The sequence below is a fragment of the Bacillus rossius genome (genome assembly GCF_032445375.1).
Source record: "Bacillus rossius redtenbacheri isolate Brsri chromosome 9 unlocalized genomic scaffold, Brsri_v3 Brsri_v3_scf9_2, whole genome shotgun sequence".
Lineage (NCBI taxonomy): Eukaryota > Metazoa > Arthropoda > Insecta > Phasmatodea > Bacillidae > Bacillus > Bacillus rossius.
Genome location: NW_026962013.1, coordinates 7,069,696 through 7,097,120, shown reverse-complemented (window position 1 = coordinate 7,097,120; position 27,425 = coordinate 7,069,696). Strand labels below are relative to the sequence as shown.

The window sequence follows — 27,425 nt, the reverse complement described above, 5'->3', positions numbered from 1 at the left end:
TTTAAAAACTCTAGATTATTATTTATTCATATATAAATGAATCACATAACCGACACAATTTCTCATCTTTCACAACTAAACCACAAAAAAAAAAATTACGACGTATAGTGAAAAACACATTGTGATTTTACAGGCTCTGCACAGACGTCAGACAACTAAATTTACAAAGGTGACATACGGCATGCATGAAAAAACAAGCATTCAACAAATACTCACAACGTATGTAACACAGTACCATATGTCAAGTTTGAGTCGTAACAAATCACATATTTAATCACAAACTGGTAATCGAAAAAATTCGTAAATCTGTCATTCATGTAAACTGAGGTCATTTAAACTTTTTGTGTTTCCATTTCAGAACATTTCAACAAAATGAACAAGGATACACAGTTTTGTGAGATTATATATTGCACATGTAGATGTGTTTAACTATGAAGGTTATTTTTAGAATATTCTGTGTGGGAAAATTTCCACACAATCCCTAGAAGGTTTGGTTTTGTTTTGTTTTGTTTTGTTATGGTTTAAAAGCTACTATTCAACATCCAGGTAGAAAATGACTGCTTTCATTAAGTAACTACATAGGCAATAATAGAAAACATTAATATGTTTTAAAAATGTACAAAACATCACCTTATCCTCTAAGTATATTACTTGTAATAAAAATACATACAAGCTATTTTGAAAATTCTATGAATCCAATACAGCAAGGATCAATACACTATAGAGTAAATACACACACTTGTGTCCGGAGGTGCTATTCTTTAAGAGTGGCACTAGGTTTTGCATTAATTTGCGCCTTATGCCCGACTGTAATATGCCTTTGAAATCTCAAAGTATTGTGTAAGTAAATTTTTGTGCCGGGTGTTAACATTTTTTTAAGCTCAAAGTCTTTGTGCCACGGTATTTGGCAAGACTGTTGATAAAAATATCTCGAAACAAATGAGAAAATAAGTAACACTATGTAACAAAAAATTGTTAATGGTCCTTTTTTTTAGTGTTTATTGGATGAAATAATTTTTTTTTCAAATGTCGGTACTTTTCACAGTAAAAATGTATAATGATATTTTAATAATTTATTAATAATTTTGAATTTACAGTTTTTTTCCTGACAATCGTAGTAGTTCAACGCGATCAGCAATTGATGGCAGTGGCGTTTCTCCATTATAAAATCAGCATGACATCTGTAACAATGCTATCCACATATACATACACAACACATGTATCGGTATTTTGTAAAACAACTTCCTCTTGTTTGTGAAATACCTACTGTTGCGTTTTTGTGATTATAAAAACTATTGTTGTCTTTAAATTAAACATGACAGTATCCAAGACATTGTAAATCGCCTGCAGATACATATTGTTATGTTTGTGGACATACCTAATATCAGATCTAGACAAGTGAAACATAAAATTGTGCTTGGGAAAAAATTCTGTGATGCTTACATAGCTTATTTCGGTGTACCATGCTTGCATGTGTCTTGCAGTAGCTGAGGGTTAGTTACACGGAACAAGAAAATCTATGCCGTTTGCAGTTCCTCGAATATGGAGTGAGCCAAACAACCATCACGACAAGTGTTACTGTTGTATGGTTGACATTACACATTACTAAAGTACCAAGAATAGAAAACATATTCCATATCCTAGCATCCCATCATCTACTGCTCCAGTATTGCGCTCCGAGGGGCTTCTAGTTATACTGCCACAAGAGGATTCTAATACTCAAGATAAAGTACAAAAATCTTGTGATGGCAGCGATTTCTCCAATAGTGATGAGAGCAATGGAAAGGAACCACAGCTCTTCACTCAAAAAAAGTTGGATGAACTTATAAGAGAGTTGGAACTAACCAAATCAAAGGCCGAACTCCGTGCATCCCGTCTTAAGGTAAATAACTTGCTTGCCGAAGGATGCAAAATAACAAAATACTACAGAGTACGGCACAAGGATTTTGTCTGCTTCCATGAAATGTCGGAACATCCACGTTAATGCTCTCTTTCAACACACAGAGATTGCTTATGAGCCAAACCAGTGGTCCCCTTTTTTATAGACAGCTCAAGTACAAGTCTTAAAGCTTTCCTGCTACACAATGGGAACAGTAGCTCATTCTACTCACCTGAAAGGAGAAACATAAGAAAACATCAAGCTGGTCTTGGAAAACTTCAACTATGGATGCCACAAGTGGGATATATTTGTGATTTCAAGATGTTGGGTGTTTCTACTGGGGCTTCCAGGTGGCTGCACCAAGTATTCTTGTTTCAGGCCCTTAGTTTCTCTCGTCAGCCCCGCCCAGAAACCACGATAAGTGAACGAAACAACTTTTGGCCACGATAAGCCTCTGAACCAAATTAACATTTTTTTTTTCTCCCCATTTTTAAGAGTAACACCAATAATTTGGACTCACATTCGAGAGGATGCAGATAAGTCTCCTGGTCCACCCTGATTTTGGTTTTCCAAGATTCCGCAAATCCACACTCCATACAAATGGTGGGAAGATTCATTATCACAGATCATTGCTGTTACCTTCCACACCTTGTTGATGATATACAAAGATCCAATAAAATTAAAATAAAAAAAACTTAAAATCTTGTTTTAAACAAATTTAAAAAAAAAATAATTAAAATTACATAAACTCCTTTAAAGAAGATTTACAACTGTTAAGGGGCCCGCCTACCTGGGCACACACACGGTGTGCAGAGCTTCAGGAAAAACAACGCGATTTCATAACTACTCAAGATATCCGAGTGGGGCCTATTTACGAATAGCATTTAAGAGTTCGCTGAGGACCGAAAAGTACTTTCAATTTCGGATTAAGTTTTTAAACTGTATTTTTAGAAGCGTTAAAATGCCTAAAACGCTTGTTTTCAGAGCAATTTTTAGGCATAAAACAATCAGTACAGATTCTTGAAAGCACTTAAGGGGCTTGCATAACACCTTTATCTTCATTTCTCCGCCATATAATGTTACGGTCACCGCTCAAATTTCACAGTTATCCTGTGACGACGAGACGAATGCGCGCCAGTTCAGAGACTTGCGCTTAGAGGCTATACTGCGCTGGAAGCACCAGCGAGCGTCGCGCTTATCATCCCGCCTCACCAACACACATACACCCCTGACGAGGCGGGCCCCTTAAGTCAAAATTTTAGTTCTTTATAAACAGTTTACTACTAGGATTTTACTGCAGGAAGTATCTAAAAGCCACAGAAATAACACTAAAATGGTTTTTTAAATTAGTTATCTGCCTGTCTTGTAACATAAGTTTGACAACACAATACTTTAAATATTATTAATATTAATGGTAGTTACTAAGTAATTAGAAATGTCTGAAATTTGAACATAAAATTGTTGACGTAATTTGTTGAAGCTTTCTGAATAGTTTTGAATAACACATCGCAAACTAGAGAAAAATTTTTTTTGGCTACCACAGTCTAAAAGGCTTAATTTCTTCCAGTTAAACATTATGCAGTAAAATCTCTATACTGTATTTTTCATGGCATGCTAAAAATATAGCTGAATACAGGTATATAAAAAAGGGGTAAATTTGTATGATACAAACATTACATGTGATCACAAAAAAGAGGTTGGAATGAAGGGAAATTAAGGCTGAAGTTCTTTTTTTGATTAAATACCTACATGCAAATCAAAATATAAACAAATATTCTACAGTGAATTTTATTATTTTTCAACAAAAATTTTTTTATCAGTGTTTTCTAATGTGAACTCCTCAAAACAATATTCTAAAAGCATTCTTTTGCAGGAAATACACCATTTGCCACACTATAACTCATCCTCAAAATAATTTAGTATACTGTAAATTATTTATAACTTATACGTATTACCAACCAAAACATGGAAAGGAATGTTTTACCAACATTCAAGTACGTAGTGACTCACACAAAAAATTTAACTGACCCGCAGCATAAAAAAATCTGAGAAAGGTTCCAGTCAGCTACTTTTCAATTTGTAAAGAGAGCATGTTAACCACTTGAACTTAAAATATACTATTATTTAAAAGTTAATCTGTAAATTCAGTTTCAATGAATACTAACTTTGAACCTGGTTCCAAGTAGTAAGAATTAAATTTGTACAAAAAGATGATTTTATGTATTTAAGCATCAAAACTGTTTACATTTTTCACATAAAAATATGAATGTCTCGTTACTAGAGACCGGAAAAATTCGCGGGTTCAATGACCTCCAGGATAGACTCCACGATCCTCTACACACTCGGGCAAATGCCAACTGTTCATTGGCTGCTGACATGTGAGTCGTCACGACTGGATGGCCTGTGATTCGACACTTCTATGAGTGAGGGTCTCCAGCTGGCCCTCAGTCCTCCAGATTAACAGTGAACCAATGGCAGAAGCAGCACTAAGGTATAGTTATATGAATTTTAGCATAATACGAAATGAATCCGCAAATTTTTCAGGTCCCTAATCATTACTGGATAAAAAAAAAAAAAAAAAAATTAATCTTAAATGGAGTTAAAAATGTAAACTCCTAGGATGTAATTACTTTTCAGCCTGACGTAAAAAGTTACGACTCTTTTATCACCCTGAAGTTGACAACAGCATGTTCGTGGAATTGAAGTAAGTATGGACACAGTAACTGTTAACGGACAACCCGGGGGGGAACTGGCCACGTTGTCTGCATTCCAATCCATGATCCTCCGCGACGTGGTCGCCGAGAAGGGGGCCACAGTCCGTGCTCACTATCGCTTCAGGCTCTTGACTAGCTTCATTGTCTTCTGCATGAGCGGGGCTACTCGGGGCTTCACCTTCGCCACTGCAACACACACACACACACACACAACCCACCGCTTTCAGGGGTCTGCGAGCAATCGAAAAAAAAGTTGGTTGTCTGTAAAGTCAGTTTACGGACGATAGTTTAACGTGACGTCATAACAAAACATTGATGAAATGATTGAATACTGTTATGAATAAAATTGAATAAATTTTTATTGAATTATCACTATTTTGTATGGATACAAAAAAGGAGTGAAATGAAATCTACAATTTAATTGATAAATTTACTTTTATTTGCACTCATTAATTCAAATATGTTTATTACTTTAACGAAGATATTATTTTCACTATAAGGTTTATACATGTTTGCTATTTAACTTCTTCCAATCTGTGTTATTCTGTTAAGGATAGGACGATGATAGGAAAAGTAGGAAACGAATGGGGGTGTTTCAAGTTTAATGTGCCTCGAAAAAGTCAAATCGATGGTTGTTCCAATCGAGTGGAAGAGAGATAGATGCGGCGCAAGCGTACAATGAGCATAACGTGACATAGCGTAATGGGACAATGTGCGATAAGGGACACTTTTTCGTGCATGCAGCCGGTGTTCATCGATTTATTAACTTTTAAACATCTTTTTTTTAAAATATTTAACAAATCGGTGACTGTGATTTAAAATTATAATAAATCTCTATTTTATGTAAAAAATTAGTTACATAAAATATAACTATTTTCAAACTTAAATTTTACAGTATGCCAGATTGTTTTGATTTTCCTACGTTTTACTCATCTTTGTTATGGTTCCATGCATATTCCTGTATTATTTTAACTGTAATTTGGATCCATTTATCTTGAACTCCTGTGTGAAGTGTGTGAAGGAAAAATTCACTGTATATAAAGATTCAATTCGAAAAATATCCAATAATGTGAATATTATGATATTCGATTAGAAATTTGAATTGAATGAAAAAAAAAAAAAAAATAGTATTTGCATCAGCCCAACTGCTTTGCTTACCAGTTCGATTCCAATACAGCAGGACCTGTGAATTTTACAGCAAGTAAAGATGGAACGAAGATTTATTTCAAAGCAAACTGAACTTCATAACCACGCTTGGAAGCCAAATTAAAACACACAAACTGTTAACTCGTAGCTTAAATCTAAATCATAAATCATTCCAAGAACTCAATTTTAGGCGATATATTCCCATACCTGAGTTGTAGCTCTATCGCTCGACACTTCGGTAGCTTAACTTGGCTCGTGCGATAAGTAGTTTGCAACCTCAACAGGCGACACACGGCTGTTCGAATTCTGCCTCAACATGGTCACAAAAATATAAAAATTAAATATTCTCAAAAAAAAAAATGTTAGCATTCAGGGTCCTCAAATTCATCACTAATAACCTCACATTTATTGGTTTTATTTTTACATGTACATTGTCTTCATTCATAGAAAAGTAGTGTTTCATTCAGCAAATATGAAACTTAAATACTCCTTAATGCTTACTTTAGCTCATTGGTCTTTACGGAGAACTGCGATACGCGGACCAACAAGCGGGGGAGCTGACGCCAGGTCGGCGCCGAGAGAGCTGCAAGGTTTCGGGAAACATCGCCACCGGGAGGAGGGACTCACCTGGCACTCGCGGCGGCGTGGGTGGCGGCACTGCCACGGGCGCGTGCGACGTGCTGGGAGACAACGACGCAGCACTCTGAGAGAACCCCACCGGCCGCGGGGACTTCCCCGGGGAGCTGGTGCTGACCGCTGACGCCGTCCCGTACTTGGCCTGCAAGCACGCCACGTTACGATGGACACAGATCCCACCGGGGAGGCTTAAATACAATACAACCAAATTATAAGATCTTTCGACAGGGTTTACATCCCATCTGTATAAGGGGTCTGAGAGGATTTGAATAATATTCAAAATCCGTGAATAAATTATTATTCAATATTCGATTCAACATTACAAATTTTTTTTTTTTCTAAATGAATATCCTATTAACAATAGATACACAAGTGGGAATCATTTACCAACAAATTTACTGAAAAAAATGTAATATTTATGAAGTTAAGATGATTTATTGAGAAATTTACATTTGTTTTCTGCAAAATCACACATTCAATGTTTTATATGTAACAAAAAATCTGTCAATGATTTACATTTTATAATAATAATAATAATAATAATAATAATAATAATAATATTATTATTATAATTTGTTTGTATGTATGTATATATTCAGTTGGATCAAAAAAAAAATTTTCTTATTGTAACTACCAAACTGCCAGACAAAAACTTGAAAACCAATTGCTGTTGCACGGTTCTTTATTCCATCATGTTTGCTATCAACACAAAGCACTCTGAATCTAACGGCGGGACCATTTTGTTTTCAGTTGGACTGGTTGTATCATTTTTCAGGGTAATATTTTTCTAACTTTTCTTCAGTGTTGATTCTTTCACATCACTTCATGATTTTCCAAACCAGTAAATGGAACTTTTGAGGTAATTTTTTTTTTAAAAGACTTTCGACAGCAGCTACAACATTTTCTAGGTCTTCAAGTAAATTCTTCAACAGTTTCTGTTTTTGCTGGTAAGGATGCTTTAGGTCGGCTTAGATACCCACTTTTATCGCAAAATCGTCGCACTTGCACAATTGTCGCACCCATTTAAATAAACGTACTTTCCATGAATGGGTTTTGTTTTCATGAATAACTTCACCTAACAAAAAAATTTTTTTTTCAGCATAATTGCCGCACCCCTACTTTTCAAACTTTATTTTAGAATAAAATGTGCGAGATTATGCGAGAAATCACGGTAATACAGAACCTTGGTTATTCGTAGCTCGGATAATTGAAACAACTATAAGTGCATTCTACAATAATTGTAGAAAGGGGCAAGTGGATGAAGGTGTTATGTTACAAAACAATTGTTTTGAGAAAAAGGCTCCGAAAGTAATTTGTTTGCTACTTGCTTATGTGTACATAGCACCTTTATCAACTCGTAACTATGTTATTTTTGAAGTTAGAGGGAAAGTGTCTTTACCATTACATAGAATGCATCATAACACCTTCATCCCTGGACTTAGTGCAATTTTTCAAAAAATGTAACATAACAGGTTGTCATCACACCAAACCAAGAAGCAAGACGACAAACACAACGGCAAACCTCTCACCTGTTTCCTGGCGATGCTCCTCGGGGGTTTCGCCACGCTGTCCACGTACGCCAGCTTCGTCTGCCGCACCGGCGTCGACTTGGCGATCGACTGCTGGATGTTCGACGTCAGAGCTTTCAGCTTTTCCTCCCGCTCTTCCACGCACCTCTGTGGCAGACAGGCCAGGAAACTTACCAGTGAAACCCACACCCAACCGCTTTACATGGCTAGGGACAGAATTACATGGTGAACTGCGATAAAACAGATGTAACGCCATAAAGCATGTCAATGCATCACATAACACAAATTCAAGTTAATACACCACAAATCGCCAAAATGCAATTAAAATCATGAAACTAATCAGTATTTTCAATAAAAACTTAAATCTAATGACAAATACCTAAGCACTTTATTTAGTATGACCTTTGAACCAAAATTTAATAAAAACATATTGTACACAAACGTGTACTTGAAGAAATTAAGAGTTTTCTTTTTAAATTACTTGTGAACGTTATCTCAGGAATTAACAATAGGGCGCCAGAGGTAATCAAGAAGTAACAACAAAATAACACTATCAATAATTATTTTTATTACTTTAACCATAATATGAGAAACCTCGAGTCATGGAATTAACAAACAAACAAATATTAAATACAGTCTATGGGATGTCGTAGATAACCTGACTCTTGAATAAAATAAAATAAATAACGATCCTGAAATTGTTCACTAAGTAAAAAGTTTTGGGGTTTGCTCCGGCTTGCTCTAGCATGAAACTCCTAACCTTTAGGACCACTGAACTTGTGTGAGTAAATTTGTACTATTTTAAGTGTTTTTGCCGATAATCGCCGAAAGTCAATATTAAATTAATTTAATGATTATCCAAAGTTTATACTAATACAGTTCGCATACGTTGACGGTAAAATTTACGTCAGTGTTCCAATACAACTATGATGCAGACCATACCTTAACTCTGGATGATTAAGGTCGTTCGTAAAATACGTCGTCACTCACGTGAAGTGACTGCAATTCTCCCGCATTCAATTACAGGGCGTCGCTTACTATTGCCCTGTACTTTGGCGTAATTTTCACACCAAAAACGCCGAAATTAGCCTCGCCACGAATAAAATACTCCCCGAGGGAATACACTTCCACACGCACTAAATGGCGTCATTTTTCACTCTCTTTCTTCTCTCTTGCCGAAATTAAATTGTTAATTGAAAAAGGCTAATCACGGCCGCGACACGTTGGCGTCCTTTTTAACTAAGCCAATGAAATGTCATTATTACTCAAGCATAGGCTCGTTGAAGCTGTTCCAAACGCCGCGCGATTATTTATAACAGCAGTTGTCATGACGACGCAGCACGAGCTGCTCGCGCCGCCATGCGTGAAACAAAACAAAACACTGCCGAAAGTCCGGGAAGCGGTATTAATCTCGAACGTAAAACAATAACAAACAGTTTCAGTTAATCTGATAATACCGTAGTATTACAATATAGGAAAAAAATTTGACATTTTTTTTTATCTTGATCAACTTTTTAATTTTTAGATTAACCTTAGAACATTTTTCAAACACAGAAATACTTAACAGATTTATTTTATTTGTTCTGAAAAGTTAGACATGCTTTATTACAAATTATTATATCGAAAAAGTGCATCATGTATCAGGCAAAATGCCATGAACTGGAGAAATTAGAATCATGGAACATAAGTATCATATTTGTTCAGTAATATTGTATTTTTAATAAACAGATCATAAAAAAGAAAAATAATAACACAAAAATCTAAAGTTTTAAAAATGAAATTGGACAGAAAATAAAACCATTATATCTTTTTCTATACATGGCTCTTTTACATCGTCGCAATAGTTTAGAATGAGTCACTAGGAAACTATAAATCTAACATTCACCTTTTGCATAGGCTAACAACTTGCATAAACTTACTTAGCATGCAGCATAACATTCTGAAGAAAGTTGTAACCTTTGTCTTAAACAACCACTCAAAACCACACAGTCATAAAACAACTTTTGAGTCTTCTATCAAAATAATGATGTAAGCTGTCTTGTCAAATAAATAACAAAGACAATCCACAGTCTCTAATCACATCATTGATGCAATTCTTCGGGTGTCACCATATTTACCTGAAATTTACAGCAATAATTATAGGTAACTAAAATCTGTAATTTTTGACTATTTATGGGCAACAATTTGAGATAAGGCTGGTTTACCCTTGGGACAGACAGTCTTTCCCCACCCATCTAGATATGACAAGATGAAAAAAGAGTACAGTAGAATCAAGAAATAATAAAAAAAAACACCACCACATTGTTAGTGTCATACAGTCCAAAAAAAAAAAAAAACCCTAACTGAAATAGAAACTCTAAAATCCTGACAGTAATAAAAGTACTAATGCTTTACCGATAATTTTTTTTAATCTGAAGCTACCTGGCAGTTTTGAGGGGAAAAAAAAAAATGTTACAGTAGCAATTAGCAATACATTATGGAAACCATTGTGCCAAAACTAAAAATCATAGGTGTAATGTATTTATATGTCCAAATGAGATAACCCTTTAAATAATCGAAGGTAAGATTTACGGTCCACAAGAATTCAATAATAATAATAATAATAATAATAAACAACCCTATTACTACTTACAAGAAGCCCAAAAAAATTGGTTAGTCTCATAAAAGTACGAAAATTCTTATAAAAATTTGTTCTGATAGAAATGAGCACATGCTAATTATAAGGAGAGTCTTTGGTAACGATACAAATATGTACTGCAACGCCGACGAGAGGCGCACTCACGATGTACATGTCCCGGGACGTCTCGAACTCCAGGTGCTGCTTGCTGCGGAACTCCTTGTTGACGTGGAAGGTCCACAGCTCGTTGGTGTCGCCGATGAGGTACGGGTTGTAGTGCTCGAAGGTGAACAGCTGCTGGGGCGAGGCGTGCTTCAGCACGGGCTCCAGCAGCTCGAAGGGCACGCCCCCCGTGTACTCCATGGCTGGGACAGGCGCGCAAACCACACCCGCTCACTCACACGCACCCCGGGGAAAAACACCTCGCACGGTATCGCCTCTAAGCGCAAGGCTCTGAATTGACGCGTAGTCTTCTCGTCGTCACAGGACAAATGTGAAATTTTAGCGGTGACCGCAACATTATATGGCCGATAAATTATGATAAAGGTGTAATGCAAGTCCCTTAAGTGCTTTTGATAATCTGTAATGGTTGTTTTACACCTAAAAATTACTCTGAAAACATGCGTTTTAGCCATTTTAACTCTTCTAGAAATACAGTTTAAAAACATGATCCAAAATTAAAAGTACTTTTCGGGCCTCAGCGAACTCTTAAATGCTTTTCGTAAACACACCCCACTAGGATATCTTGAGTAGTTTTGAAACCGCGTTGTTTTTCCTGACGCTCTGCGCACCGTATGTGTGCCCGGGTAGGCGGGGGCCTTAAAGCGACGGAACTTTCAAAGAGTTCGGAGGGAGTCTTTCTATTAGACTTCATTCTCGGACATGCCAGACGTAACCGCCGGCCGGTGCACTTGGCGTCTCTCGACGTGGCCAAGGCATTTGACTCTGCGTCGCACGCGGCCATCCTTGATGTGCTTCGATCATTTGGTGTCCCGGATCAAATGGTTGAGTACATACCATCTGTGTATGCTGGTTCTAGGACTAGGCTCCAGGGCAACGGGTGGCAATCCCTTCAGATATACATTTATGTAAAAAAGAAATTATTTTTACCTCGTTCACAATATGTAAAACTTACTATCATCACCAGAAATTTGAACTTACGACAGTCCTCTGCTTCACAACTGACGAAAGAAACATGTGTCATTACTTGATGCCTTATCTCAGGTACAAGGAGTTGCTTTTTTGTGTCGAAATCACGTACATAGTGATAGAATCACTGCAGCAAACAGTTAAAATTTTACACTGACTGGCGTTGATTAAAACATTCAAGGTGCATCTTTACGAGGTCCTTCACAAGCAATTTTAAGAGCACATGATAAGATCGTTGTGATGGTACTTTTAAACCAATTCAATTGGCTCAATTTTTTTTTAAGAAATGTACATTCCACATCCATCATTACATTTTTAATTCATTACATGAGGTTTTGGTGTCAGAAATGGTCAACTGCCCAACATAATTTTCAAAACTGTTAATCTCGTTTCCAGCAACAACTAGAGTTAAAATTTGGAGCACCAATCAAGCTACTCAGAGTTGTAACTCAAATCACCTGAACTTTGTGATGGTAAAAGGCATGTATTTAAATAATGAGTTACATGTAGCAGAAGACAAGAGAGAGTGCAGAATTTCATTTGAGGGGGGAGGAGGGGGTGGATAGAACCTCTTTGCCTGCTGTTTGCTTTTAAATTCTTTCCTTTTGTTGATGGAAATGTTAGATTTTTTTAGGATTTTTTTGAGGGTTGGGAGATGTATTTCCCTCCATTTCCCGCCCTGCGTATGCCCCTGGCGAAGATACTATTGTTCGTGCTGAATGTCATGAAGATGATTATATTTAAGTTTTAAGTGTACTACTTATTCGGGCTTAGAACCTACTCTGTTAAGGAAAGGACAATTTCCTTTTAGATAAGTTTTTATTTGTAAAAAACAGAAAACAATGACAAACAATGGTGCTGGCATTGAACTATCACATGACTGCACGCAAGGGAAAAGTACCCGCGGAGCTGAAGAAGCAGAGAACGGCAGCGGGCAGAGACACTCACCGTCAATGTTCTCGACGAGAACTCGCGTGCACAGCTCGAGAAGAGAAGGAACTTTGAGCATGCCTTTGCTCGCCTTCAGTCCGGAATACACCTTGGTCCTGAAACAGAACATCAAGCATGAGCCACTCGTCAACTAACTGAAGAGAAATAAAATGTAAACTAAGAACCACCACACAAACTTATTATTCATTGTTAAAACTACGAAACTTCTAAATGCAGGTCACACACAAGCTTAAAGACAAAAATGTGTGCAAGGGGTCCACGTGCGACAGAGGTGAAACTTCTTGCTTATTATGTTATTAGGTACCGATAGGAAACATAATGATCTTTAGCTGAGGTTGCAGATAAAAAAATATATGTGCAGGTATGCGAGCGCTAAATTATGCAAGTGTACAAACACTACTCTGGTGTTAGAAATGTGTCTGTTCTAAAATTATTTGCAACTCACAATTTCACAATTCCTGTTCTTTATGACACTGAAAACATTTTGAAGAAAAAATAAATAAATATTCAGTTAGTAATTTTGTAGATGATAATTTTCATTTGCTGTTCACAAAAATATAAAACTGAGAATTGTGATAATAGGTGATATTGGGCAATGGCACCCTAACAATGAAAAAAATTAATATATTTCTATCCCATTACAAGAACAACACATTTTAAATTTTATAGATGCTACTGCAAAAAAAAAAAGGTTAATGAACTGTAATTACAAAAATCAATGGACAAATTGCAACGTAATCACAGAGTCAGCACAGATAAAAATAAGCTGAATGTAACCAATCAACTGGTAATTTTTACATCATTTTATCACCACTTTGTTCCACTGAACTTTCACTGCAATTGCCTGACCTCCTTGCGACCTTTGTTTGACTGATAACGGTGAATGAAATGCCCTGGTGAATGAAATGCTACGTGAGAACTGCCATAAATAGCATTACCACACTAGCAATTTATAAAAGAGAAGGGAAGAACTTCACTTTTTTTTTTACTTTTTCAGTGTCATTTTTTGTATGAACCTATCTTTATATACATTATGTACACTCGCCCCTCGAAGCAATGCTGTTCGATTAGCGTGGCTAGAAGTAACAATTCAAATAGATTACAAAATGATTTGAAGTAGCAAGGTCTTCAATTCGAAGTAGTATATATATTTTTTATCTCTTGTACTGGATTTTAGACCAATTTTTATTAGACTTCCGTTAAGTATTAAAAAAGTTACACTTAACATAAAAAAAATTATTTGAAAAATATTTTATATTTGGATTAAAATTCAATTTGAATAAAAATAGGATTCGCAGATGCCTGACTATATCTGTAAATGAGAGCCATAAGCATAAGTCACTATGTCCAATTTCTGCAACACAATTTATGGTGTAAACATTCAACACGAGAGTCCTATAGTATAGGCCTACAGTTAATAAATCAAGTAAATGATATAGATCTTGTCCATTTATTAAGGTAAATTATGACTATAAAAAATCATTAAAATATACTCTGAAATAAAATCATACAGTTCCAACTTAATTCAAATTTAAGCACAAAAATGCTCAAATTTTCAATAACACCATGCCTATTAATTAAGAAATACGTTATTAAAATAATTTACAAACAGCTTTTCTGATAATTTAGTTTTCGTGACATGATAACTCATCAGTCAACAATCATGCAGATGGAATAAGTATCTTTAATCGCAAATTTCATATCACGCTGAAATAAATCTCTGTGCCAGAGAATTTAGGTGTAGAATTTGTTTATTATTTTCTTTATTTAAAAAAAAAAATATATTTTTATTATAAATAAACACATTTTCTCCAGGTTATTAAAATATTGAAGTGAAATGTTCCAAAAATGCAAACGCATGTTGTGTTGCGTTGTGTACCATCGTTATGTCTCCTGGGCACAGACATGACCAGGGAAGATTTCTCTGCACTTACGGTGCCATATTTCCCATAGACAATGCTCAACTTCTAACGGTCTTGCACTGAAGCGATGCATGATGTGCAACATTTCGATAATATTTCATTCGTTCGTCGACCGTAGCGATGCTTCAAGTTCCAATGCGCTCATTCCTTATTGTTACGGCTCATAACAATTCAATATGGATGGGGGGAAGGGGGGTAATACTAAACATTATAATAATTTTCTAATTGTCCTCGACCGTAGCAAACCTTCAAGTAATCATTTCTTTAACTCCATGCAGTGGCGGATCCAAGGGGGGGGGGGGGGGGGAACCTGGGGCAAATGCCCCCCCCCCCCCCCCGAAAAACCAGTTGTCTGCTACATTAATATTGCCGACAAAAATGATTGTTTCTGAAACCAATAAAATATTTTTAATATAATTAATGAATTTCTTGTAGAATCATGAAAATCTGGTGGTTGGATGTTATGTGTAGTGTGAGTAGTAGATTAAATACAAATTTAGTAATTGTAAGACAAATTTTTCTCTGGATATTCTGAAATCCTACTAGAGTTCCCCCCTCCGAGGTGAACCTCCGGATCCGCCACTGACTCCACGTAGCACTAAGCTCTCGGTTTCCAGGCTGGAGAACATCTCACCGCGTATGGCCGACACATTTCCCCGAAACACCCTGGGCACCATATCGCTCCCGCCCCGCGCCAGTTACCCGCTCACCTCTGGTTCTTGGTGGACATGACCTGGCTGAGAGCCTCCTCCTCGGTCAGCATCCGGCTCTTCTTGTGCGGGGGCGAGTCCAGCGGGATGAAGGGCAGCGGGCGGTAGTTGGGGTTGATCTCCGACAGTGTCGAGTCCACGTCCGCGTCCGAGTCCACCTCCACCTGCATCTGCCTCTCCAGGGGCTCCAGCTTGGCGTCGGGCGACAGCCAGTCCACCTGCGGGGGACACCAGGCGGGGCGGGCGACGTCACACACTGCAGTGTCTCTGCTCGCGGCTCTCTGCTGCCAGAGCCACACGACACACTGGCAAGTCATTGCTAGGGACGAGATTACACACGTGAAATGCGATGAAACTGAAATTACTACACCATTAAGCACCATAATGTAACTAAAACATTAAATTAATCAGCAGTTTCACAAAATTAACTTAAACAATAATGGTTTTTTTTTTTATTATGGTAAATTCATCGAATGTAATTATCTAGCCTGAATTTTGTACCAAAATGCATAAACTAAATGGATTGTAAAACAATAATATCATGTTATTTGATATTGTATCTCTTGTTAGTTACATTTTTTTTTACATTAATTGCATAGACACATTTTTAAAACTCAAAATGTAGAATTTTTTTTCTGAGGTTCTTCTTTTATAGACATGCTTATTTCAAATTATTTTACTGTATAAGTGTCAGGTGTCAGTCAAAACGAGATTTTTATGAAATCAGTATAAAAAATATTTTAGTTTTATATTTGTTAAATAATACACCATTTTTATGAATAAAAACAAGGTTAATAATTAAAACAATGACACAGAAACCTCCTGTTTATGAAAACAAAATTGACCCAAAAATAAAACCACAAAATCTTGTCCCTAGTGATTACGTCACCTTGGGCTAGCAGAGTTAGCGAGATTCATTGCAGGTCCATGCACGATACTCTGTGCGCCGTGCGGTCAAGGCATCAGGCGGCGTGAAGCATGACAGGGTCGAACAGTACATTAGACAAGTATCGACACAGTGCGATGTAGACAAGAGGCCACCTCCACAAACAATGCTAAAAATAAAACCACTAGTTGAACGCACATGTTTTCTACCTGGCCCATCATCTCACTTGAGAATCATCAGTGGCTGCGATCGCCAATGCATTGCGTTCGTGTGGCATGGGTCATGGGTTCGAATCCCAACACCAATATTAGAATACTGGTTCATTTTCCAAGTGGTTAGGAGCCCACTCTGTGAATAATCGTGCGACATGAAACCCTACCCGACAAACGACACTATCCTACTTTGTAAGTGTCAAGTCTTATTTCAAATGGGGGGGAAGAAAAGGATGCCAGCAGAAATATCAATCATCAATCAAAAAAATATTTCCTTTCAAATTATTTTCACAAATACATTCCATAAAAACATAGGGCTTGTTCCTCATGGATGGTTTTGTGCTGTGCTGCGTTTTCACCACACCGCTCCTTGTCGCTAATTCAGTGCTTTAACAAGGATGGCGGTGAACTGAACCACAGCTACACCAATGTATCTGGTGCATCCCCGTTTACGAGATCAACAGGAAAAAAAAAAAATAAAGGAAAAGCAGATAATATTGCATTCTTTGATCAGTAAGATATTATAGTAAGATAATTACAGAAATCATTTTGCACAAATACATAAATACACAAGAAAATCTTTTCGCAGTGCAATTTGACTGTTGCCCCAGGTGAGAGCTACCATTCAACACAATGCGTTTCGGCAGGGGAAATGAAGCTAAATGTTTAATCATTCATCACCTAATGCAGTATACTCCTTTGTATATTACATACTAATTATGAGAAATTATACGAACGTATAAAGTAACACGAAACTTACACCCTTCAGAGCAGACGATTTTGAAGAGGATGACTGTGGTTTACTACTGGTCGAATTCACTTCAGCGCTGCTGGACACTGACTTTTTAGATGAGGAAGTCTCTTGACGAACTGTTGGCGAAGACATGCGGCTCTTTTTCAAAACAGGGAAAGGATCCACCATTCCTAGAGCTTCTGCAAAACTTGCGCCTGTAAAGTTATTTGAACAACTGTAGCTAAAAAATTTGATTACATATTATACATCTGAACATTTTCATCATATTGTATCTAACAATTCATTTGATCAAGAAGATGAAACTGAATCATAACTTTTCACCAAGAAAAATGTTAAGATTATCGTTAATAATTTACATATTTTTATATTTTGTTATGATCCTTAACTAGTTCTTAGCAACTTCAAATTTTAACATATCAATATTTAAAAAAAAATTACATTAATTTGTGATAATCAACTATGGAGAAAACTTCCATGTAGGTATGTATAGTCTGGTTGTGATATGTTTGTTCAGAAACAAATCATTAAAAAATGTGTTTATTTAGATGGGCAACATGCCTAAATGTTTGTAATGCACTGGAGAATCTTCGTGAATTAAGGAACATCATGGTTATAAAATTAGTGATATTTTATGTCTGAAAAAATAACTAACTTTTACTGTTGTTAATATTTAGTCCAGATAGAGTATTAAATATCAAAATCTCAAAAGGAAAAAAACTACAGTACTAAAGGTTTTGGAGTCTCAGTGGTTTGAGATTTAATTCCCAGTGCATTCCAGTTTATACGTATATAATATCAAGTGGGAAGCATACACAAAGTTACTGATAGTCAATCGGTTTCCACAGAGCGTTCTTGTCCACTGCACTACTACAAACTGTTAACGTTCCATCCTAAGGTATTAGGTACAGGGCTAGATTTTAAGGAATATTTTAACCTGCCCAACGGACAGGTGTAATCGAAAATTTGCCTGTCCGCCATCCAATTTGCCTGTCCGCTGTTTTACCCAAATAAAAAAATTTCAAAGTCGCTGAAAAAGTGAGGAAAAAGGATTTTTGCTATATTTTGCACCTATTTTTATCACACACTTAACATCCTTATTTAATCATCATTTTCAGACGAGTCACTGCACGAATTACTTGGCTGATTCTGTCTTGAACATCTTCGATAAGGAGGCTGAAAGGGTCAACGTTTTCTCTGAACATTATGATATCAGAGATTTATTGCTGGTGCTGGATCAAACTCACTTTCAGAAGGTGACTGTATTTGAACACGCATGAGGGCAGACAGTGTATCATCATTTAGACAGTTTCGCCAGTCTGTCTTTATAGACTTCTGATCCAGATGATTGTGAATGCGTTTCGCAGACTTTGCAAAATATTTGTTTTGTTTCTGTGTCGTAACGAACCAAAGAAACTCGGAACACCAAGACGTTAAAAAGGTACGGGACCGGGCGATTTTGTCATATTTAACATTATATTCTGACTTGTCCTCGTCCGTTTTTCTTTTCTTTTCTGGTGGTTTTTAAGCACCAGTAATGAATTTCCACATTGTGTAACGCAGTTAATTAAATACTTAAACAATCGCCGTAACAAGATAAACTGTAAAAGATTACAGTGTCCTCTGTAAACAAGTAATGTTTATTTTTTGATGCAACAGTTGACACTTGACAGGCGAATTTTCAAGCAGTCTCAGTCACTGCGGCCACTGTCAGCTGCATCTGGAGTACGCCGTGAAATGTTAACCACGCGAAAACGCTTTTCTGTTAACAAACTATATTAAAGTAGAGCAAGTAATTAGTAAAGTCGCAATTTATAAAGACAATAAATTTAAAAAATTATATTTTGAAAGTATACAACGGTAAATTACGTAATTGTTGGCTGCACTGCAACAAAATTAATATTAAAACATGGCAACAAAAACAAACATAATCGGTGTGAGACGTTTTGCATCTCTAGCATACGAATACGACTATGTTATGTGAATCATGACGTGAACGTAAGATTTTAAGAATTATGATTCAGAAGATTTCAGCACGGTTTGTACATAACCTATTTTTTTCCCCGCGTTATACAATAGCCAGAGTCGTCCGTCACAAAAGAGCAGCCATTATTGTTTATTTATAGATTTTGTCAAAGATGTTTTATTTGCGGTCGCGGTCGCATAAATGTTATTAATCACCTCTGCTGCATTAGTGCGTGCGAATAACCTCGGCGTCAAAAGTTGCACCTGTCCACCGGACAGTTGCCTTTTTTATTTTGCCTGCCCGGACGAGATTTTACCTGTCCCGGGCAGGCGGACAGGCGCTAAAATCGAGCCCTGATTAGGTATATAAGGTATATTAAAGTATTTGTGTGAGGGTGTGTGTGTAAATATAAGGTATATTAAAAGCTTGGGCTTACTAATTGGAAGCTATTTAGTTTGAGTAAGATGATGAACGGAGCCATTCATTTCTTAGCAAATGATTATTACCATGCAACACATCAACCAAAACACAAACACCCTAAAAGGAATAAATAAAATGTATTTCTTCTTTCCGATTTTGAATCTCTTTAATTCAAAAACCCTTTCCAACATTGTCTTGAAGTAACTACCTAAGTTGGGTCCTTGGTGGGCACTTACATTGAAGAATGATGCTCATGACATGAGTGATGCACAAAAAATGAGTTTATGAACCATTTCAACATTGAAATTAATACCTGACCGTATGAGAATTTCAGAGTCCATAAATTAAGTCACACCTATTAAGCCTTTCTTATTAAAATCAAGATGTAATATAACTCAATACACAATAATATATATGGTGAAAATAAATATGAGACATAAGCGGCTCCATACCTGAGTAACAGTCTATGCTTCCATCTGCAGTCTTTTCAACTGCCTTCTTGCTCTTCTTTGAAGAACTGTGCATTTCCTTCTTAATTTTCTTAGGCTTGCTGTTAAGCTCGTCTTTAGACGACATCTTATCCGCAGAGACATGTCTGGATTCCACCTTCTTACTGCTACTACTCCCGGCATCCTGTTTCAATTTCTTCTTTTCCTCGACGGGCAATGGCTCCTTGACCTTCGCATCTGAAGCAGAAGGTTTGTCATTGCTACTGGAATCCACCTCTTGGCGCCTAGTCTTCTCCACGCTAGATCGCTTCTCTTTTTCACGGCTCTTGTCCTTGTGTCTCTCCTTGTGCTTGTCTTTGTGTTTCTTGGAGGAACCGTGGTGGCTGTCGGAGCCGGACTTGCTCCTGTGGTGGCTGGAAGACTCCCCCTTGCCGCCGCGCCTGCGAGACACTGACTCTTCGGCGCTCGCCGTCTCTTCCACGTGCAACATGTCCGAGTCTTCGTTCTCACTTTCGGCTATCTGCAGCCGAGAACTGTTCTCCCCACCGCTATCTTCCACACCAGCGTCACCCATTCCTCGGTAGTCTTCCTCCGCCACTCTCCTGATCTCGTCGTCGATTTCCTCCTTTATTCTCCGATTGTTCATGCGCTCGTCCGCTTGCGCAGAGGGGCTGTCCCTGACGCGGCTGTCGTTCTCTTCCTGCTCGCTCTCTTCCTCCTCCTCCTCCTCCTCCACCTTGATCTTATCCTTCGTCTTCTTTTTGCTGCTGTACGAGTTCGACTCCGACTTCCTCTTGTGATCCCTCTTGTGCTCACTCGAGGACTTGTCCCGCCTCCTCTCGTCGCTCCTCTTGCGGTGCCGGCTGCTGTCGTCGCTGCTCTGCTCGGGGGACTTGGCCTCGTCTTCGTCCTCCGCTTCGTTCTCGTCCCCGCAAGAGTCCTCGTCCATCACCATGCTCTTCCACTTGGTCACCAGCGCCTTGGCCGCTTCTCCCGTGTCGCCGTCGAACTTTCGCAGCGAGTTGACCGTGCGACCCACTCCCGTCTCCTGGAGGTGCTGGACCGTGATCGGCAGCTTGTACAGCTTGTAGATGCAGTGCAGGATCTGAAAAGCACGCACACCAGACGTGCCTACTCCACATGCTAGCTATGGTGTCATAACTATTATATTGTATAGTTAACCACAGTTTTTGGAGGTCATAGCAAAAATCTAGTTAAAATTAAATTTCCCTGACTTTCCCTAACCAAAATTTCAAATTTCCCTGACTAATTTTTTTTCTAACTATCCTATGATGTAATTTTCAGAAATCCCTATTACAACTGGACTAATTCTCCCTCCACTATCTTTATTTCTTTTCGTACAGAAATGAATATTCAATCAGAACCTTGCATACACCATTTGAAAAAAAAAAAAAAACCAAAATTATTTTTCAGGTAGGGTGGTGGCAGACTGGAGCATGACATTTGCACATTCCCCCCTCAAATAACAACTACCACTGGGGAACTCATTGACTTTCCCTAACCAATTCCAACTTCCCAAACTTTTCAGAACATGGACACCATGTATGCTGCCAAGAAGGTTTTGAGTGCAATGTTTAATTCGAGAAGGGCATACACAAAAAGGAGACAGGAGGGAGTTGATGAAAAGATGCATTAATTAGGTTAAGCCTCAATGACAATGAGGTCACAAGGAGACAGTTACAGTTTTTGAAGAGAATTAAACACTGGTGGAATGAATGGGGGAGTACCCCCCGAAAACTCACTGTCTCTCAGCACTTACTGTCTTCCCACTTTTAAAAATTTCTGGCTTGACCCATTCCAAAAAATTAAAAAAATAATAATAATAATACAAACTTAACTGGAGTCAGTTTTTACCCTAACTTATCCTGTCTAAACAAAAGTAATGGCTAATCAGGACAAGACAGGCAAACATTAATCAATCCGAGTTTGAAATAGATTGCATATTGTACAGGATGCTCATTATGGGTCATAATTAAATATTACATTAGTTTAATACACATCACTTATTTGACTAAAATAGGAATCTAAAATTCTGTTTATAGTAGAGTAGAGTAGTTCCCCAAATTTAAAGAAATACACTTACACAAGTTTCCCAATATCTGAAAGAATTGTTTAAAACCCTAATAGAAGATAGAGAACTTGAATTGTAACACAACTGTTTTATAATGTACTAAAATTTACTTTGACTAAGAAACACTTTTTTACATTTCGTATGTGCACACTGTTTTATGTAAGAAATGTATTTTACTGTATTTTAACAAGTTCGAAATGCTTTTTTTTTCTTCTTTACTTGTATTATTAATTTATGTTTATAGTAATGTAAGTGTATATATTGACACATTGAAAATAAATAGTTCCTTTATTCAAGTTTAACCACTGATCCTAATGGAATAATTCAGTATTGTTGTGCACGATGCACATGTTTTAATTTAGTATGTCCAAATATTCTGGACATAAAAAACACAATATAATGTAAGGTCTTGTGGAATTTTTTTTTTGTTTTCAACTTACGATTATAATATATTGTTATATCACAAATTTTTGCTATGTCCAGAATCTTTTTATGCACTAAATTAAAACAGCAAGCATTATACAGCATTTTGTCAAAATTTCAAAGCAAATGCTTAAGAACTTTCAGAGATTTAAAATTTTGAACAAACATTAACATTTTTATTTAATACAGATTTTACTGTATTTTAATAAGTTAGAAAAAATTGTGTTTCTTTCTTAAACTTTTATTTTTAATTTATGTTTATAGTAATGTATGTGCATATATATTAAACATTCTATCTATCAGATAATTCAACTCCATGAGTAATCCACAAAAAAAGGTCTTACTGACTGGTAAAAAGCGATAATAAATAACTAACAGAAAAATGTTAATGTACTGCTGTTAAGTCGTTCCCACCTCTCACCTCCAATACCTTTCTCTCGATAACATTTCACTCCTGCCCTCCTCACCAGGGAAGAGTGCTTTCCTCTTTCTATTCTCCTCCGCTCCCTCTCTATCTTCCACTTGAGGTTCCTCTGTACCCACCTCTAAGCTTCCCCATCCTTCTTGATCACTTCGAACTGTCTCACCAGCCTTTCCACCCGGTCTCTCCCATCACATTTCCCACCCTAGTTCCTTGATCATCACCAACAGTTTGTGTCTCTCCCCTCCCCTTCTCCTCCACATACTCATCTCCCATCTCGCTGACGTGTGCTGTACCTTCGCCAGCTCTTTTCATCTCCTTTACCAGATACAGGTCCCAGATGGCAACAGCATACTCCAACATCTGTCCCACCCTACTGCCGTTGCCTTTGGGATCCGAGAAGGAAATTTTCTTGAACTAAAAAAACTCCTGACCCGGTCAGGATCAAACCTTGGATGGTAAATATCTAGAATCCCTGCTTCTGGGACATAAGGGGCATCATATCTCAAGTGAACAGTTTTTAAATGGCATTAAAAATTAACTTTTTTTTGGAATATTGAAATATTTTAAAACTATTTTGTGTGTTAGTATTACTGTAGCTGACCTTTCATTTTTAATTATTGAATTATCTCCCAGAAGCCACGACTCTACACATTAATGCCCAGGACCTACGACACCCCATCCAAAAAAGTTTTAAACACTCGGCTGACACGTTGGACTAATAAAATTAATTAAATAGTGTCAAACATTAAGGGAAATACTACACACAAGAACTTACACCACATTATTTTGGACAACTAAAAAATGATCACGTCCTACAGGAAATGAAACCTAGTAGAGCTAGCTTACTCAAAAGTATATAAAATAAATGTAATTTTTCACTAAATAAACCTAAAAAGCATAATTTTAGTTTGATTTATTATATGATTATTCAACAATCTAAGGATCCAGTTGCTGTCTGTACATATTTATTAAACTGGAAAACATTATACAGGCTAAATTTTTGCCATCCCAAATTCCATAAACTACAAAATGCTTAACTTTTATCAAAAACTATGTACTTCCAACATAGCTTCAAGGAAGTCCCCACAACAGACAATCCAATAAATGCAATCTTACTTAAAGTACCATCTGTTAGCTTGTAGATTAAAGAGAATACAAACAATAATATGAAGAATTTTCCGGTACAGCCAAATTAAATCTTTTCTTAGCAGTCAAATAACTGTAGAGTATAGGTGAACAATCAATATTTCAATCCAGGGAAACTTGTACGTTCTAATAAGGTTTAGTGTTGGCACAGCAAGCCTATGACGGCTTCCTCTTAAAATCAAACTTTTTGTAGTAACAAGGGAACCATTGTATCCAAACACTGGGATATTGTACGTGTGAATACATAACAGCTCCTCACCCTGCTGGAGTCGTTTGAACATTTTTCTAAACTTCGTTGATAATGCTTTATAGCGTCAACTACAGACATACTTCCTTATTTCTACAATTCAGCAGAAATGCCAGCTGATCGGTAAAATAAAACCCATAGACATATCCACTGACGCTTAGGGCATCTAAAAACTTCAAATAAATAAAATAATAAGAAAAACTTATAATTAAATTTTAAAAGAAGAGAATTATTCAAAAACGCCCCTAAAGTAATTTTTTTGAACTTTTATCGCTAGATATTATTACTAACACAAACTTTATGGTGTTTTTAACCTTCTGTTAAAAATATATTATGAATGGGAAACATTATCCCCATACAGAGCTAAAATTACACAATGCGTTTCTGATTTTAGTTTCTGTATAACTATGTATAGAAATGTTTCCACATGAGCTCCAAAATGTACGTAAACCCAATTCTAAAAGCGCAATACCAAAAGAGTTTTTGAAGAATGCACCCGTAAAAAAAAGTACATTAAAGGCGGGTATCTTTATTTGTGTATGTAATCCTAGGCGGCTAGTGTGTGAGTGTTTCGGATTATGTTGTGAAGTTTAATTCTGTGATTAGTGACACTTGGATTATGTTGTATTTTTAACTAATACAGGTATGATATTATTGGAATTAAATAGTTTGGATGAGAAGTGCTTATTGGCAAGGAATGTAGTGCACTTCAGGTGGAGTGTTAGATAAAAGTAGGGAGGTCTGTATGCCACCGGGCTTGTGCTCAGCTGCAGCGTCTAGTAGATTATATTAAAATATACACTTGCGATTGGGCTTTCGCCCGGTGTACTAAGAGTCCCACGTCAACTTCATTAATCCATCTTTTTTTTTATTTTTCCGTATTTCCGTTGCACCTCTCACTTCCCCTCTCATTCCATTACCGCCCTGCCCCCATTAGGGGAGGGTGCTTCCCAAGCGGTCCTCTTCCCGGCTGCCGCGCTTTTTCCTCCCCCCAACAACACGTCTGACTGACGTCACGTGGGGGAGGCTGGTCTAGTTTCTCGCTTGCTAAGCCGTACCCAGCAGCAAAATAAACTCATTCTGAAGAAACTAACATACCAAACTCCACGAAATTTTTAGGTTATATTTCTTAAGATACATAGCCGCCAATGGTTCATTTTTTACCTCTCCAAACATTTTAATACAGCAGCAAAAAAGTAATGCATTTAAAGTGTTTTTAAGGTCAATAAAATGTTTTAGTACAATTTTCATTATCAAATGATTTTGTTTTCCTTGAGATTCACAAAGAATATCTCTGTATTCCTTACTTCATTAGATTAGTTGCAAGTGTAATAACCTTTATCTTAAGATGCACCAAGCATATTTCTGCATTGCATAGTAAAATATAAGTACCTGAATTTAAGTGTACTTTAAGTTACACATAGGTCAAATATATCTCTGCACATAGTACATTAGAATGGTTTGAATTTCAATTGGTCAAGTTACAATTCAAAATACATGTCCATATCGTATTTAACACTTGAATTGTGGAATGTTAGTGTAAGGTACTGTTACGAATAGGAAAATACAGGGACGGAAGGATAGCCTACTTAACTAACTACAGTTTTATTTACTTATTAATATTTACTTTGCTAATTAAATTTAATATCAATAGACAATTTAATTGCTTTTTCATTAGGTTCAGAATTTTCTCTCACTACTGGAGCTTGGCTGGACATTGGCTCTCTCTACTGCTTGTCTCTTACCTCGCACCTCGGTCCCAACACACCGCCTCACACTTTTCGCTCGTCCGCCCCACATACAACACTGGATACTTTGGTCCCCGAAGCAACAATCTTCGCACACAAAGTCAGTCGCATGTCCTCCGCTACAGCTCACTAAGGGGTCTTCTCTTCACACCCTTCACAAATTGCTCTGAGTAACCGCTGGCATCATCACCAGCCTCGGGAACACACGCCAGTGTTGCCACTAGTCTCCGTCACTCCCACACTACTCGCCGCAGGCTGGCTTCTGTCTTAAGTACCACTCACTGTTAAAATACTCACACCATGAAGATAAACTGTGCATGTTACTGTTTCTTCAAACAATTCTGCCATTTGGAACATGCCAAATCTCTGAACGAAATATGACATTCATATCAGCTAGCGCTATCTATGCGGGAAATGCAGGGACTGTCTCAACAGTTCCCTCTACACTGCTGGTTGAACAAGGAGGAACGTGAGCGTGCTGGTAACAAATATAAAATTCAAGGCTTTCCTAGCTGACTGTATAGGATACCTATATCTATTTTCTGAAACATGATGCATGCACACACTATTTTTTTATTCATGTGTCTGTCTCGGTTCTATTTTTTTGGGTGGGGAATAATCATCACACAAAGAGGAGAAAGAAAACGAGCCCTGCAAATATATAGCAGAGTGCTCTCTCTTTATATCTTTGGCCAAGTACATATTCTCTGTCCTTTTCACATCAGGAATGCTTCACAGCAATGTTTCACGAAAATGGCCTTAAAATTTTACTCTCATCACCCCCAAAGAAGTTTCACTTCATAATTTTCCATTAGTCGCACCATGGTAATGGCTACAATAGGCAGTCTTTCTTTGAACTCTACCTAAAACGGAGGGGTGCTCGATTGGTGCTGAATTACAGAATGTGTCGAACCGTAGAATACCAGCTGAAGGACCTTTAACTGTACTTAATTTTGGCTGGTGGTGTGTGAAAGTGCATGTAGTACTGTTTTCTCTACCTATGGCAGAGAAATCGAAATAGTCCTTGAGTCTGACAGTTTTGTTGTAGTGAATATTTTGGTTTTCCCTTTCAGAGGGGGAGATGGCCCCTCCGCAGCCAACGGGGCTGGTGGACCCCATAGCTCAGGTGAACACTTACCGCTCATTCGTCACCATACTAGCGGACCCCGTGGCGAAGGATGAGATCAAGCGCAAAGCAGCGTACGAACTGAGCGAGAGTTTCGAGGTAAGCACAGGCTAACTCTAGTAGTTTATTTTTGCAGGTTTATCTTCAGTAGTTATATTATCCTTTTTGACGCACGAAAAAGCATGACTCATTGTCACGTTCCGCCTGAGCCGAGCGTTGAAGAACCGGCCAACCACCGTGCAAGAAAATCTTCTATAATATCAAATAGGTTAAGGCGGGCTT

General features: G+C 37.3%; 2 protein-coding genes across 3 annotated transcripts in view; one reads left to right on the top strand and one right to left on the bottom strand.

Moving 5' to 3' along the window:
* On the bottom strand, positions 1 to 24,414 carry LOC134542791 (transcription elongation factor B polypeptide 3). Of its 2 annotated transcripts, XM_063387320.1 has the most exons (9): positions 24,282 to 24,414; positions 19,941 to 21,042; positions 17,112 to 17,299; positions 15,254 to 15,471; positions 12,619 to 12,716; positions 10,687 to 10,886; positions 7,905 to 8,051; positions 6,367 to 6,517; positions 1 to 4,779 (listed from the first exon to the last, which is right to left on the bottom strand). In XM_063387320.1, the coding sequence occupies exons 1-9, from the start codon at positions 24,348 to 24,350 to the stop codon at positions 4,706 to 4,708; spliced, it is 2,247 nt and encodes a 748-aa protein (XP_063243390.1). In that variant the 5' UTR covers positions 24,351 to 24,414; the 3' UTR covers positions 1 to 4,705. The 2 variants fall into 2 exon arrangements, with proteins under 2 accessions (XP_063243390.1, XP_063243388.1); XM_063387318.1 differs by having other exon boundaries at positions 1 to 6,517.
* A 407-nt stretch (positions 24,415 to 24,821) lies between these two features.
* LOC134542790 (transformation/transcription domain-associated protein) overlaps positions 24,822 to 27,425 on the top strand; it is a 139,569-nt gene continuing 136,965 nt past the window's right edge. Inside the window, 2 exon segments of the mRNA XM_063387317.1 lie at positions 24,822 to 24,912; positions 27,091 to 27,242. Of these exon segments, the coding sequence (XP_063243387.1) occupies positions 27,099 to 27,242 (144 nt within the window). The 5' untranslated portion in view covers positions 24,822 to 24,912; positions 27,091 to 27,098.

Bases quoted from the DNA above. Each gene is read 5' to 3' on its own strand.
- LOC134542791 (XM_063387318.1), bottom strand. From the start codon at position 24,350: ATGTCTGTAGTTGACGCTATAAAGCATTATCAACGAAGTTTAGAAAAA. The intron at 17,300-19,940 runs GTATGGAGCCGC...ATAACTTTACAG, and splicing joins AAGCATAGACTGTTACTCAG to GCGCAAGTTTTGCAGAAGCT. The intron at 8,052-10,686 runs GTGAGTGCGCCT...TGTCTGCCACAG, and splicing joins CGTCCCGGGACATGTACATC to AGGTGCGTGGAAGAGCGGGA.